This window comes from Carassius auratus, chromosome 5, assembly GCF_003368295.1.
Source record: "Carassius auratus strain Wakin chromosome 5, ASM336829v1, whole genome shotgun sequence".
Lineage (NCBI taxonomy): Eukaryota > Metazoa > Chordata > Actinopteri > Cypriniformes > Cyprinidae > Carassius > Carassius auratus.
The window spans coordinates 29,717,971-29,732,802 of record NC_039247.1 but is presented as its reverse complement, the minus strand read 5'-3'; the positions used below and the strand labels follow the sequence as shown (position 1 = coordinate 29,732,802).

The 14,832-nt window shown below is 37.5% G+C and overlaps 1 protein-coding gene across 3 annotated transcripts in view; it reads left to right on the top strand.

Moving 5' to 3' along the window:
- Positions 1–2,470: 2,470 nt before the first annotated feature.
- The window catches only part of LOC113084997 (FSD1-like protein), a 33,454-nt gene continuing 21,092 nt past the window's right edge, over positions 2,471–14,832 (top strand). For all 3 annotated transcript variants that reach the window (XM_026255060.1, XM_026255059.1, XM_026255057.1), the window contains exon 1: positions 2,471–2,610. In XM_026255060.1, coding sequence (XP_026110845.1) covers positions 2,596–2,610 — 15 coding nt within the window. In that variant the 5' untranslated portion in view covers positions 2,471–2,595. The remainder of the gene's footprint in view (positions 2,611–14,832) is intronic.

Sequence of the window (14,832 nt, the reverse complement as noted above, 5' to 3'; positions counted from 1 at the left end):
ACTCTTTGCATTTTTCTATCGACATGGTACAAGATAATCCTATTTAAATCTGTGTGATAAACGAGTTAGTTCTAAAATAATAAAATAACAGTCTGATTATATGTGTAATGTAATGTAATGGATTACATTACTGACTATATTTTTTGTTATGTAATTTGGAATCAGCAACAGACTACAATTTGTAAGTAATCAACCCAGCTCTGGTTGAAGAATAAAAAACACATGATATTGCTTTTATTCATATTTCTGAAAAGGATAAAATAGAATGTAAAACTGAATTAACAGAATAATAAAAAAAAAAAGCTGCATTCGTTTTATTTAGTACTGTCCTGAATAAGCTGTTCCACATTACAGATGTTAACATATGATAATAACTGAATTGACCACATTTTTCAGATTATTTCAGAGAGTATTTCAGAAAGTTCTTGATGTGTCACACGTGTGTAAGTCCACTGTGTGGCAGTAGATGTTCATTTCCTCTGGTGTCAGCTGACAGCTCTCATCTGATTCAATCACATTATTTGTTGGTAAGAATATCCTTAGCTGTCTTTTTTTTTTTTTACATGTGCTATTGCATAGTTTATTCATTATTGTTGTTGGATTGCTGTGGTTGTTAGAAAAAGCATTGTACATGGATGAACATTGTAGTTCAGTAGCTACTAGGTGGATGTCCTGCTTCATGCAACCATATCTGCCCAATTTTACATAAAAATGATGCATTAGGGTCTAGTTATGTGACCATCCATTGCACTTGAATCCATCACATTCACAATGATTGCACAATTCCAGCCTGTTTATAATAATATATAAAAATCCACCAAAGGATGAACTGTTTATCCATTTGCTATTTGTCTCCAGAACTACTGATTAGTCGTTTTAGCAATGTTTGGGACACAGACACATTCTCTCAATTTAAGGTTAGATGACTAATTCATCCTTTATGCTTTGATCTTGCTGTAAATGTCTTCGAAATCATGACCTGTGCCCAGTGGTGTTATGTAACAAAGCAAAAATACTTTGATGAAGGTTTGATGAATCAGTGGTCTAGTATTTGCAAGTTAGATTTCTAAAAACATCTTTGCTCGTGTGCAAACAAGAGTCAGGGGTGTGCGATACATTCAGCATCATCTGCGTTAATACAGTAAGAGTTGTTGTAAATGTAATGATGTGCAATCTGATTTTATAAAGTTGGCTATATTGCAAAATCACACACAGAGTGCACACACATTGATTTATTAGTCCATTAAAACTCAGCATTCTAAATTGCAAAAGGCAAAAATGCTTCTGTATGCTGTTTATATTTATTTGATTTCATGTAGGCCTAGTTAACTCAATCTATATCTAACAAATATTACCGTTTTTCTGCAGACGCATGAACATATTAAGTAATCATTTTTTACAAGTTTAGTAAAGCAATAAATTACTTAATATTGCTTGTTTTTGCTCAATTTTGGCAAAAAAAAAAAGTTCTAAACAGATCGCAGCACTGCACTCTGAGCAATGGATGGCGTTTACTTTATTAAATGGATCAGCTATTTGAACGAATCGGCTGAATAAATGATTCAGTGATTCACTCATTAACACAGTCAAGTGCTTTGTTTCTGAATGAATCAGTCATTTGAATGAATCGGTTGAATCTCAATGACTCAATCAATAACATTCACTGTCACGTAGTGGCGGTTGTAATTTCCCATTTCGACTTTTTTTTCTTCTTAATGTTTTAAATTATTTCAAATATCAGTATTCAACGTTTTATGTTAAAAACACACACACACACACACACACACACACACACACACACACAAAACCAAACATTAGGTCTATTTATACAGTGTATCTGCAGTTTAAATGCACGGGACCTCTGAGATACATCTAAATGCTATTTCAGATGCACATTCCAGAAATTATTTTGTTGAAATGAAATACACCAAGTACCGGATCAAGTGCTTCTTATTCCTATCCAATAGTACAAAATGGAAGAAATAGTTAAAACTGAACACAAGCTTGCTTCTGAACACACACACACACACACACACACACACACATGCTTCTTTTTCCATTCTAAATTTACTTGTACTTTTACTTTCAATACTTAAGTACTTTTAAGATTTTAAAAATACTTTTTGTACTTAAGTACAATAAATATCACATAAGACTTTTACTCAAGTAATATATAAAACGGCAACTTCAACTTCTACCAAAGTCATTTTCTGGGAAGATATCCTCGAGTATGACTCATTAGTTTCTCTGTCCACCTCTGACTGTGCCAAGCCATCAGTGAGGGACATATCAAGGTTCATCATCTGCATCCCTTCAGTCTTCTGTAATTGACCCTATACACAGTTCAGTCAGTATTGTAAGCTAACATAGCCACTTAATTATTGGCATGATGTTTTATCTGTGTAGCCAGAGGAGAATCGGTCCCTGGTGTGTCACACACTTTGCTGTCGTAATGTCGTAGTCCTCCGTGAGAGACGCTCACTGCGCATGCTCAGTATCCTCTTGTTCAGTGGGAATCATCGAGCGAGCGCCTTCTGTGCTCTCGACGTGCTCAACTGTGCATGAACTGAACTCGGTTCGTCTGCGATCCTAGTGATGGACTCTCAGAAAGTAAGTGGCACACAATGAAAGTGTTTTGAATCTAATATCTGAGATGTCGCTGCGTCCGTCGCTCATGTGCGCAGCAGCACCGTTAATAATCGCAGGCTCTGTGAATAGACACTCCTTTTCATTCATTCTAATGCAACGTAAAGTGTTCACTGTAAATATCATCTGCTCTCGTGGCCTTTATGCATTGACACTGGCGTTTTATAAATAGTGTTTGACCTGTAGCTGTAGCTGTATTCATGAGTAGGGTTAATATTAGACCATGTGTTTGTGCTGCAGGTTCGTAAAGTGTTGCCTTGATGTCCAGTGTGACATTGCATTGGACTGAGCCCTTGTTACATAAGACCAATGTATTCTGTGCTATATATAAATGACAGTAGCTTAAAGTTGTGACTAGTTCTGAAAAATGTGTTATTATGTTGATAAACGATACATGTAATATAATGAAAGAGTAGATTTGTGAACATCAGGTTAAATGACGATATATTAACATTTAACCAGCATTACAGAAGCTACAGGTTTCATAAGACTCATACTATCATATGTCACAGGTTTTTGGGATTGCACAGCACCTGCGCTCCCAAGTTTATTTCCTAAAAGTAGATAAAGAGAGAGGAAGCGAAATCAGGATAGCTGTGATGAAACTTTGACGAGGAAGCTGTCAGAGTCATCTTTGTCTTGGGTGTTTGCAAAGGTGTCTTGTATCTCTATTGACTAAGAATAATTTGATTATGGTAGATATCATTGGTAATACACATTTGTGCGTGTTTCCTGGGCTGGTTGAGGCGGGGAATAAACTAGCACACAATCCGAGTGCAATCCGACTGTGTTGTCAGGAAGTGGGTCATGCCGTTGTGGGTCTTCGAAGGAGTCTGATTTAAAAGGCGATGCAGAATGTAACTTTGGACTTTTTTCAACGGGTGGTCGCTCTGTTCACCTGGAACTCAAAATTCATCTCATCTGGAGTAGCTGTCAGAGGAATCGTGAGCGGATCAGCTTTATTACTGGCCTCATAAACTCCTCAATGATAAGTGTAAGCATGTGAATGTTTCACAAAGGTGGACCTTATTGTTTGCTGGTTTCTAATTCTGCGCTCCAGGGTGTGGATCTGTGGTCGGGCAAAGAGCAAATTACAGATAGTTAGAACCAAATCTGTCATATATGTGTCTGAACTAGGTCAGCTATGGCTTCTCATGTTTCTCTTTACAGTTGGCTGTGTTGACTAAGCTTCGGGTTGTGGACCTGCAGACTGAATGAAACAGACAGACGGGAATCTTTAGACATTTTACTGCTCTGAGTGGTAAACATCTTCAATCGTTTGAGACCAACGTCAGTGGCAATATTTCTTTAAAGGACCTGATCACATGATATTTACTAGAGATGTTCCGATACCCTTTTTCTCTTCCCGATACCGATTCCGATACCTGGGCTCAGGGTATCGGCCGATACCGAGTACTGATCCGATACCTGGGTGTGTATCTGTATATACAGCTGTATATACTACTAGCCCTGTGTAAATTGCTAGAATTTTTTTATGGTGTGCTTCAGACAGATCCCTCAATAAAACATGAACAAATACATGGTGAACTACTGTATTTATTACAGTATTTTTATTATCTAACATGAATTTGACAGTATTATTTATTTTCTTATGCAAAAAAGAACTTCAAATGCAGCCAAAAATCTAACACCGCAAACTAAAAAAGGTATTTAAGTTTTACAATATAACTGTATAAAAAAACTGCAACAAAAAAGATCTATTAATCAGATAATCTCTTTACAACAAAACAAGTAAAAAACAAGCAACCATCTAGGCATAATTATTATTATTATAGAGACGTATTATTATTACTGTAGGCTACAACAGTAGCTTTATATATTGTCAATTTACTCATGTAAACCAAACATTTATTTTAATGGGCTGCCATGAAGATCTTTGAGTGTCTGTGTTTATGATATGACAGTATTCTCAAATGAAACGGTAAATTCTCATGAAGTGACGGTTTATGCGTTCGTGTCCTCATGACACACAGCAGAGACTACAAAACAGCGAGCTCTCGCGCATCTGTGCCAGTCACCCACAGAGATGTAGATTTTGCGGGAGTAATATTTAAATAGTATTTTGCAGTTTAATATTCACAGACACTAGTATATATTCGGCTACTGTCTGGAGCCCTGCGCTTTGACTTACACGGAAGCGACTGAACGCAGCTGCCGGTACTGAATATACTCGAGAGTCTGTAACTACCGGTACTACAGAGACATACTGCTAACCACTGATCTATAATATAGTAGCGGCTTCACTGTGTTTTGGCAGTTTAGAATGTGATGAGTGATCCAGTCATATATAGATAAGGGCTGCTAACGCGTTTTCATTTCTTCTTCGCTGCTCTAAACAGGGGTTGCTTGTGGCAACACAGCACAACTTCCTGTGTTTTCAATGCATTTTGAGCAGCGAAGAAGAACCGTGCAGCGGTTAGGCAAAGCTTGCGGTCATAACTAGGTCTTTTTTAAGAAAATGGTATCGGATCGGTATATGGGTTCATGTACTCGCCGATGCCGATGCCAGAATTTGTTGTGGTATCGGAGATATTTCCGATACTAGTATCGGAATCGGAACAACATATTTACTTGGTTATTTCTTTGTTGTTCTTCACACATCACATGTCTCATTGCCTAATATTTCATCTCAAGCATGTGCTTCACTGATGCTGTTACCTCCTTGGTAAACAAGTACACTGTCACTAACTTAAGAAAAAAATATTAGAAGCATAATTATTTGGTGTGGTGGAAATGATGTGTGAATTAAAAAAAGTTTGTGTTTATTTTAAGTCTGCTCCTTTATTCACTGTGTTTATGTTTTAAATGCATGTTATAAATCATATAGTAAGCAATTCGTACATGCAATTTTATTATTTTTTATTTTTTTTTGCATTTTATCAAATTACATCTAGTTCTCTCTGGTGACATAAGGAGGACTTCTCCAATCATTTAGTTTGCATAAAATGTTTGCATGCATTTTTGAGTGCCACACCTACATTTCAACATCCAGTAAACAGCCGATAACTACAAGTCTTCACTTACCATCTTTTTTTTTTCTATATGAGCATTACACTCACAATATGGAAGAAAATATTTGTTTAATTGCAACTTTAAGCATGTAATAGTGAGTAGTTAGTAACACTTTATGTAACAGTGTCCTTGTTACATTTACTAACCATAGCTACAGGTGCAGGTCATATGATTAAAATATCATCAAAAAGTTGATTTATTTCATTAATTCCATTCTAAAAGTGAAACTTTTATATTATGTTCATTCATCACACACAGACGGATATATTTCAAATGTTTATTTCTTTTAACTTTGATGATTATAACTGACAACTAAGGATAATCCCAAATTCAGTATCTCATTGAATTTGAATATTACTTTAAGACCAATACAAAGAAGACCAACTGAAAAGTATAAAAATGAAAAGTTTGAGCATGTACAGGACTCAATACTTAGTTGGGCTCCTTTTGTCTGAATTCCTGCAGCAATGGGGTGCGGCCTGGAGTGGATTCAGTCTGTGGCACTGCTCAGGTGTTATGAGAGACCAGGTGTCTCTGATAGTGGCCTTCAGCTCTTCTGCATTCTTGGGTCTGGCATATCACATCTTCCTCTTCACAATACCACATAGATTTTCTATGGGGTTAAGGTCAGGCAAGTTTGCTGGCCAATTAAGAACAGGGAGACCATGGTCCTTACACCAGGTACTGGTAGCTTTGGCACTGTGTGCAGATGCCAAGTCCTGTTGTAAAATGAAATCTGCATCTCCATAAAGTTGGTCAGCAGCAGGAAGCATGAAGTGCTCTAAAACTTCCTGATATACGGCTGTGTTGACCTTGGACTTCAGAAAACACAGTGGGCCAACACCAGCAGATGACATGGACCCCAAACCATCACTGACTGTGGAAACTTTACACTGGACCTCAAGCAACGTGGATTGTGTGCCTCTCCTCTCTTCCTCCAGACTCTGGGACCCTGATTTCCAAAGGAAATGCTCAATTTACTTTAATCAGAGAACATAACTGTGGACCACTCAGCAGCAGTCCAGTACTTTTTGAAGCGAGACACTTCTGACACTGTCTGTTATTCACGAGTGGCTTGACACAAGGACTGACAGCTGAAACCCATGTCTTGCATACGTCTGTGTGTAGTGGTTCTTGAAGCACTGACTCCAGCTGCAGTCCACTCTTTGTGAATCTCCCCCACGTTTTTGTTTCCCAATCCTCTCCAGGGTGCAGTTATCCCTATTGCTTTTAAACGTTTTTCTACCACATCTTTTCCTTCCCTTCGTCTCTCTATTAATGTACTTGGACACAGAGCTCTGTGAACAGCCAGCCTCTTTTGCAATGATCTTTTGTGTCTTGCCCTCCTTGTGCAAGGTGTCAATGGTCGTCTTTTGGACAACTGTCAAGTCAGCAGTCTTCCCCATGATTGTGCAGCCTACAGAACTAGACTGAGAGACCATTTAAAGGCTTTGCAGGTGTTTTGAGTTAATTACCTGATTAGAGTGTGACACCAGGTGTCTTCAATATTGAACTTTTTCACAATATTCTAAATTTCTGAGATACTGAATTTGGGATTTTCCTTAGTTGTCAGTTAAAATCAAAGAAAGATAAATAAAAAGAAATAAACATTTGAAATATATCAGTCTGTGTGTAATGAATGGATATAATATACAAGTTTTACTTTTTGAATGGAATTTGTGAAATCAACATTTTGATGATATTCTAATTATATGACCAGCACCTGTATAAGAGCCAACCAGTAGCTGACCAAATATTTTTATGATGGATTTTCATACTTGAAGATTGAAAGTTGAGGTCTGGGATAAAGGTTGAACAATAAAGGCAGGAAATGCAAGCTGGGAAAATGCAAATATTGTATATTTGACTATATAGAGTGGATCTCTGGATTGGGACCAGAAACATTTATCCTTAACTAGCATTCTCTCCAGGACCCTCCAGGACTATTGAGTGTGGTGTGGGTTTGTGGGAATTAGGGACTGTCTTACCAGAATAGTACAATCTCTCACAGTATCTCATCTGATAAGCATTTACTCCCCTTAGTTATACATGCATATAGGGTTTCTTTAACCAGCCTCCATGCAAAAGCACTAAAAATTCTGTACAGAAACCTGTGGATGTAGTATTAATAATCCAGTGTTTGTAGGGTGAAACAACAACGGCTCTAAAAGTACCAATGTACCAAACACTGGACACTAGAAACTTGGGTTTGTGCACACTTTCAAACGGAGTATATTTCGCAAAGCTGTGTATTTGGCTTGATGTGTATGCTACAATTTTGCCTAAAATCTGAAGTATACCATGGGCTTTAGGTGGGTGAAGTGTGGCCTGTATCCCGGCTTTAGTTAGTCAGGATAGGGACCTGCTGACTTCTCCTGGTGATACGGACTGGAATTGGAAGGAGCACTCTGAGAAACTTCTGAACCCTGAGGATACACCCTCAGTAAGGCAGGGGTGGAGGACTCAGGACAGTCATTGCCAATCATTGCCCATTTTCCTGGCTGAAGTGGTGAAGGTAGTTAAAAAGTTCCCAAGTAACAAGGTGTTTGGGGTGGATGATATTAGCCTTAAGATACTGGATGTTGCTATGTTGATGATGTTGTCCTGATGGTCTCAGAGGAAACTGCTTGTGGAAGTTTTGCAATAACACAACAGTCTTTATAATCTGACGAAAACATACCACAACCATGAGGACAAAGAGAAGCATGGGTGAAATCGACTCAGATCTGAATGTACCTGGTGAGCGTAGAAAGTATGTAACATATGCAAACATTAGTTGTTGAAACATCAATCACGATCTGTTGCGTGAGATCATGTGAAGCTAGGGCTGGGTACCGAACTTCAATGCCTTTATGGTATCGAACGAAAAACTTCGATACTATGAGTATCGAAAAATTATTTATCTTTCGGTGCCAAATTTCGGTTCCAAAAGCCAAGCGGCCGTTTTTCTTTATTTTATTTTTTTTGTCAAGTGGCTGTGTCTGTGTGAGCTTGTAGCATACGTACATGTAAGGACCCAAGTTCGCCGTGATTGGCTGTCCAACACCACGTGACGTGACGGGACGGGGAGGATTTCTGAAAAAACTCGCAGTCACACAACACAACTGTAGTTGTTTTTTCTCAAAACGTTTCCGGCTACACTTTATTAAAGTCATGCCGAGTCAGCAATGTGCAACATATGCAATAATAGTATTGCAACCAAAGCCGGTGTTAATGATGCATTTGTTTGGATGAGTGTTTTGCCCTCCCTCCCTGTTTAGTTTGGTCTACTCTATTGCGTATCTTGAAACGCCCCCTTTCACGTCGTCTAAAAAACAGAGAGACAGATTTATCCGGTACAGCGAATTTCGATACTCGAAAGATGAATTAATTCTCTGTACGCGCATTGTCTGAAATGCTGCTCACAGCACGTGCTTTGAATGAGTGAGCGCAAGCTCCGAACGCGTGTGAATTGTTTAAAATGCTTGAATCAGCAATATTTAGAAACAAATGCAAACGATCGGCTATGATCCGTTTCACCCCTTCAAGCGAGTGAACAACGCGAAGCAAGTGAAGTTAGGAGTTTTACTTCACTATTCACGATAGCCCATCGGACTGGAAAACACAATAGCCCCAGGACGTGGGGCTAACGATTTTGAGAGCCCTGCACCTCAGATCTATTTGTGAAACACTGGTTTCGTTAAACAAAATAAATGATTATTTTAAAACATTGACTCAAAAGAATCATGGGTTCACTAATCTGATCATGAACTTTTATTACCGAGTCAAAGATGAGCTATTATTGAACATCTCGAATGAATAAAGACTTCAAGTTCATCTGTAAAGCACATAAGGCTATTGTTTGAGTCTATTTCATGCATGATTTGCATGGATCTGCTAACTGAATGCAAAGAGTGAGTTCTAGAAGAATGTTTGTGTCTTGATGAGCATGTATCGCTCACTTGGAGTCGCTAGATGAACAGCTGTTCTTTTTTTTTCAACGGAGGATCAGTTGCCCTATTGGTTAAAATCCACAAACTGTTAACTTAAATATAAAATTAAAAAATGACATAAAAACATGGGCGTTTGCGTTATGATGTGGTGGGCTGCCCCTATCCAAAAAGCACAACCAGTTGTATTAATAATGTTATCCTGAGTGTGAAGTGTTACCAGAATTTGTTTTAATTAAGGTGAAAAATAAAAGTTTTGTGTTTAATGTATTTGTGCTGATGTTGAAATGGATTTCAAAACATATGGTATCGAAAAAAGTATCGTTAGGAACCGGTATAGAAACTGAGGTATCGAAAATTGGCACCGGATCGAAAGATTTTGAACAATACCCAGCCCTATGTGAAGCACTCCCTCATGGTAATCTTTATAATATTTTGTAGTGTATTTTGTATATATTTTGTAGTCTGAGCCTGGCTTTAGGGGTTTTAGCCCTTACTGATGATGTGAAGCAGATGCCCTTCAACCTCTATCTCTGAAAAGACCATAGCCTAAGTAGTGAATGCACAGAGATAGAAAGATAGATAGATGGATGGAGACGTAAACGTTAAAATGCAATGGTAGACACTGTAAACTTACTGCGTGGCCACATATGAATATGGGACTACTGATATGTAATTCTTATATTTTCTTCATTCAACTGGTCATGACATTCAAGTGTTTGTATTTTATATGATTCCTTATTTTAGTGATAACTCCGTTTCACTTGACAAAGTTTGCGTGCTCAGTATTTATCAGGGATTAACTAGGCTACATTTACGACCAACAAAGCAACATTTTTAGTTGGGGTGTTAGAAAATATCGATACACATGCGTATTGCTATATTTTGTTTGCAGATACTGTATCGATTCTCAAAAATGAAATATCGATATTAAAACTACATGGTAGTTGTTTCGTTTTGAGTTCGTCTTCCGACCGCTAGATAGCAGTCTTCATCTCTGACCTTAAACAGTGACAGGAAATACTAGCATTAAGGCACCGCACTATTATTAGCATTAAAAATAAAATCACTAAAAATAAAACCAATACCATTCTTTATACTTATTTACAATTGTGTTTAAAGTTTTTCTACAAGTAATATAATTTTGATAAACAGTTAACAAGTTTCACCCAAATTTAATTTCTCTTTTAATCAATGAAATGTAAACATTTTATTTCTTGGTAAATAAAAGGGATTTGCTATTAAAGGGATACTCCACCGTGTTTTCATATTAAACTGTGTTTTTCCCTTAACTAAGACGAGTTGATACATACCTCTCTCGTCTCAATGCATGCACTCAATCGCTTTGTTGCGCGGTGACACTTTGAAAGCACTTAGCTTAGCCCATTCATTCAATACGGGCCAAGCAGAGAAGCTACCAAACACCTCCACGTCTTCCCTATTTAAATACAGTTACTCGCGTAGTGTAACTCGACCTAGGACGGTAACACAAAACAAAACGTTGCGCTTTTCTAAGCGTGTAAAATGGATAACTATATTGTGTGGCGGAATACCATGGCAAGTGCTTGTAAGCACTTCGTCTTGGCGCAGTAATATCTTCACTCGTGAAAAATCCTCTCACCGGTCCCCGCTCCCTCTAGTGAAGATATTACTGTGCCAAGACTAAGTGCTTTCAAAGTGTCACCGCGCAACAAAGCGATTGAGTGCACGCACTGAGACGAGAGAGGTATGTATCAACTCATCTTAGTTAAGGGAAAAACATAGTTTAATATGAAAACACGGTGGAGTATCCCTTTAAAATTAAAACATGGAGGAAATATTGTGTGATTTATTTCTTAAAAAAATAAAGTTTTATTAATTTTTTCAACAGAAGTAGCAGTATCACATACATTCTACTAAATAATAGTAATATTTCTAGCACAATGCCTTTATGTAAAAATTTACTTTTATTTTGACGGGTCACCATGAATACCTTTAAATTGACACTGGTTTTACTCAAATGAAACGGTAAAATGCTTGTGAAGTGACTCAGAACAGTTCTGGTGATGTTGTTGATGTATTAATGTCCTCATAGAGACGACAGATGCTGAAATTACTGCAAGCGTCACGCGCTTCAGTCTATGTAGTAAACAAACCATTCATTCATTCACACAGAGACACGTAGAACATGCAGGATTCATATTTCATATTTCAGCCAACTTTTGCGGCTTAACATTTACAGATACTGGTCCATATTCGTTTCTTATTTAATTGGTTCTACGTTGTTTGATGTTTTTTTTTTTTTTTTACTTTGTGTCATTTATTTATTTTATTTAACATAAAGGTGTATGCCATGCCTCCAAGCTTTCTTACTCATTTTGCTAATAAACGTTCTACATTTCTTATTTATCTGGTTATATATTATACATGTTTACTTAGCCTATTTTCAGTTTTGTATACCTATTTAAACTTTATGTAAGTTACTTGTTATTTTATATTAGGCATAGCCTGTCCTAGCACGGTGAGTTTTTATTTGTTTTGCAAATAAAAGTTAAATGTTTTATATATATAGGCTAAAGTGAGTTTGACATTGAGTTTTGTTGTTGCATTCAAGCAATTGACACAGAACTGCCACTAATTTGAAAATTGCTTCTGTATAAAATAGAAAATTCAAAAGAAACTTAAAACAAACAGTTGCTTTACGACGAATTGCAGTTATTTGAAAGTGAAAATAAAATGTGCACGCCGCTTTTACACGCTATTTAAAAGCAAAGCGAGGAAAAGAGAGGGAACCTCCATGGTGATACTGGTATAACGGTGTTGTCACACGTCGATTAACTGCTGGGAAAAATTCCTCACCATCACAGCCCTGCCCTACTCAGTACATTCCTATTTGTTACTATACGAACCTGGAACGTAATACTAAAGATAACCAAAATTCATATTAAGTATAAGTTATTCTCTTTTGTAAGTGTAAAATAAAGTTAAACCCTACTAGATTCTACTTTGATTAGAAATGTCTAGTTCAGTCATGATACTTTGGATTGTGAAAACAATCACACCATAAGCTGACTGGCCTCTGCTGATTCTGTAGCCAAGGAGCTTGCTTGCTCAACCACTGTAAATGGTCCTACAACAGGTTACTGTGAAACCCTCCACCTCCCCCAGCTCCACCTGTCTCGATCTGATACAGGATATATGTATGGCCAAAGCTTGGCTGTGAATGTATTAACAGTAACAAGTCCATATTTGCTCTGCAGAAGCGTGGATATCAAATCTAGTTTGCTAAGACCAAATATTTGCTTATCCATTATCCATATCCATTAACATGATAAAGCTATTTTGAGAGTTGTCATGATTTTTTATTTATTTATTTGCATTTATGCAAGAAAGAGAAAACACTTAAATACAGTAAATACAAACAGCAACCCTAGGAGATAACAGAAATTGCCTTGAAACTGCTCTTAATCACAACCTGATCCACAAAGTGACTAGATCACAAGCTTCTCCTTTTGATTATTTTCCTCCTTTGACCAGAGGTTTGCCCTTTCATTAAAATTTGATTAGCTTTGCATATGGCCATGACATAGAAACCTGCACAGGTAGCATGTGCTTCTCCTTAAAGAGAGCATATGGAGAATCCAGGAAACTTTGTTATTAATGACACCAGTGGGCATTAAATGAACTGCAGCTAGCCACTTACTGCTTATGTGCACATACTCCATAGTGGCTTGAGCAAGCATCAGCCAAAGAAGTATCACTCTCTCTATCACTGTATTACCTAGCAGCAGTGTTGGGAGGGTTACTTTCAAAATGTATTCCTTTACAGAATAATGTAATTTGCAACATATTCAGTTACGTTACTCAATCTGAAAAGTGCAACATTTTTAAATTTGCTGTAGAGAAACAAAGACTATGAGGGTGTTTATGCAAAAGATGTTTTGCTTGGTTAAAAAAAAAAGAAGAATTTACAAATTTCCTTTTTCAGTTTCTTTATTTACTTTATTTTAAGTGTGAAAATACTAATATTCTGTTTCTGTAAATCTTCCATAAAAAAAATGTCCAGATTGTTACAGCTGACTATATTCACATTAATGTTCTTTCATCAAGATAGACACACTAATAACTGTCCATCAAAATAAAACCATCTCTGACTGAATGTGATGGCAAAATAATATTATTTTTTTAAGCTATGCCACTAAATATAATTTTACCATCATGAAACAATGTTATATTGAAAAACATTCTTGGTAATGTAACAACAAAAGCTGGCAGCAAATCAGCCTATCCAAAATGTCAAAGTTGAACATAACATAGGGAGAAAAACTTTTTTTCTAACATTTGCAGTAGGCATTGTAAGGTGTTGATTTTATATGAATGTCAGGTGAAAAAAAGACAATTGGTTTTACAATAATGAGATTGCCAATTTACAAGCTTTAAAAAAGCCTGTGAACCTAAAGACCAATATGTTTTGAGCCACCTACTCTACATGTCAACACTCCAGTAAAGTCGGTTGTATCGCAGCAGGAGAGCCTGCTCAAAGTGCTTATCTGTCATTTTGTTACGATGTGGAGTGAAAATAAGTCCTCCCTGGCTAAAAAGCCACTCGACAGGAGCACTTGATGCCAGAGTAGTATTGTACTTTAAGAAGAGGTCTCTGATCATTGGATACATCTTCAGTGAAGCCAATGACTTGTCTGGATCCTGGAGATACCTCTGCACCTCTTCCTCCGCTTATGAACTTGTCATCTGTGTTGTCTCAAAGGTGAAGAAGTTTTCATCATCTTCTGGATCACCTCCAACTGCGGCATTTCCAGTGGTGCCGACATCCTCAGAAGGCTCTTTATGAAGAAGACGAGACTCTTGGACCATTGCTGTTTTCATGGCTCCCCTCTCTTCATTAGCAAGCCACCATAGTCGAAACTTTGGGATGGTGGAAGCCACCATCCTTGCCTCATGGGAGGCCAACACCTGCCCAAATCGAGTGTCAATGGCTTTTATAACAGCAGAGAGGATGTGGACTGAGAACTGCACTTGGGTCAACTGTTCAGCTAACTTGGTTTTTAGGCTGAGAATGGTGGGAACTATGTATCCAAAGTAACAGTTCTTTTCTCCCTGGAGCAGGTTGATTGAGTAGGCAAGAGGTTTCAGTATGGGTGTGTACTCTTTTAGAAACATTGTCTCTTGAGGATGCAGTTTGGCCAATTTCAGCTGGTCACAGATTCCATTGAGCTGACTCTCAGTG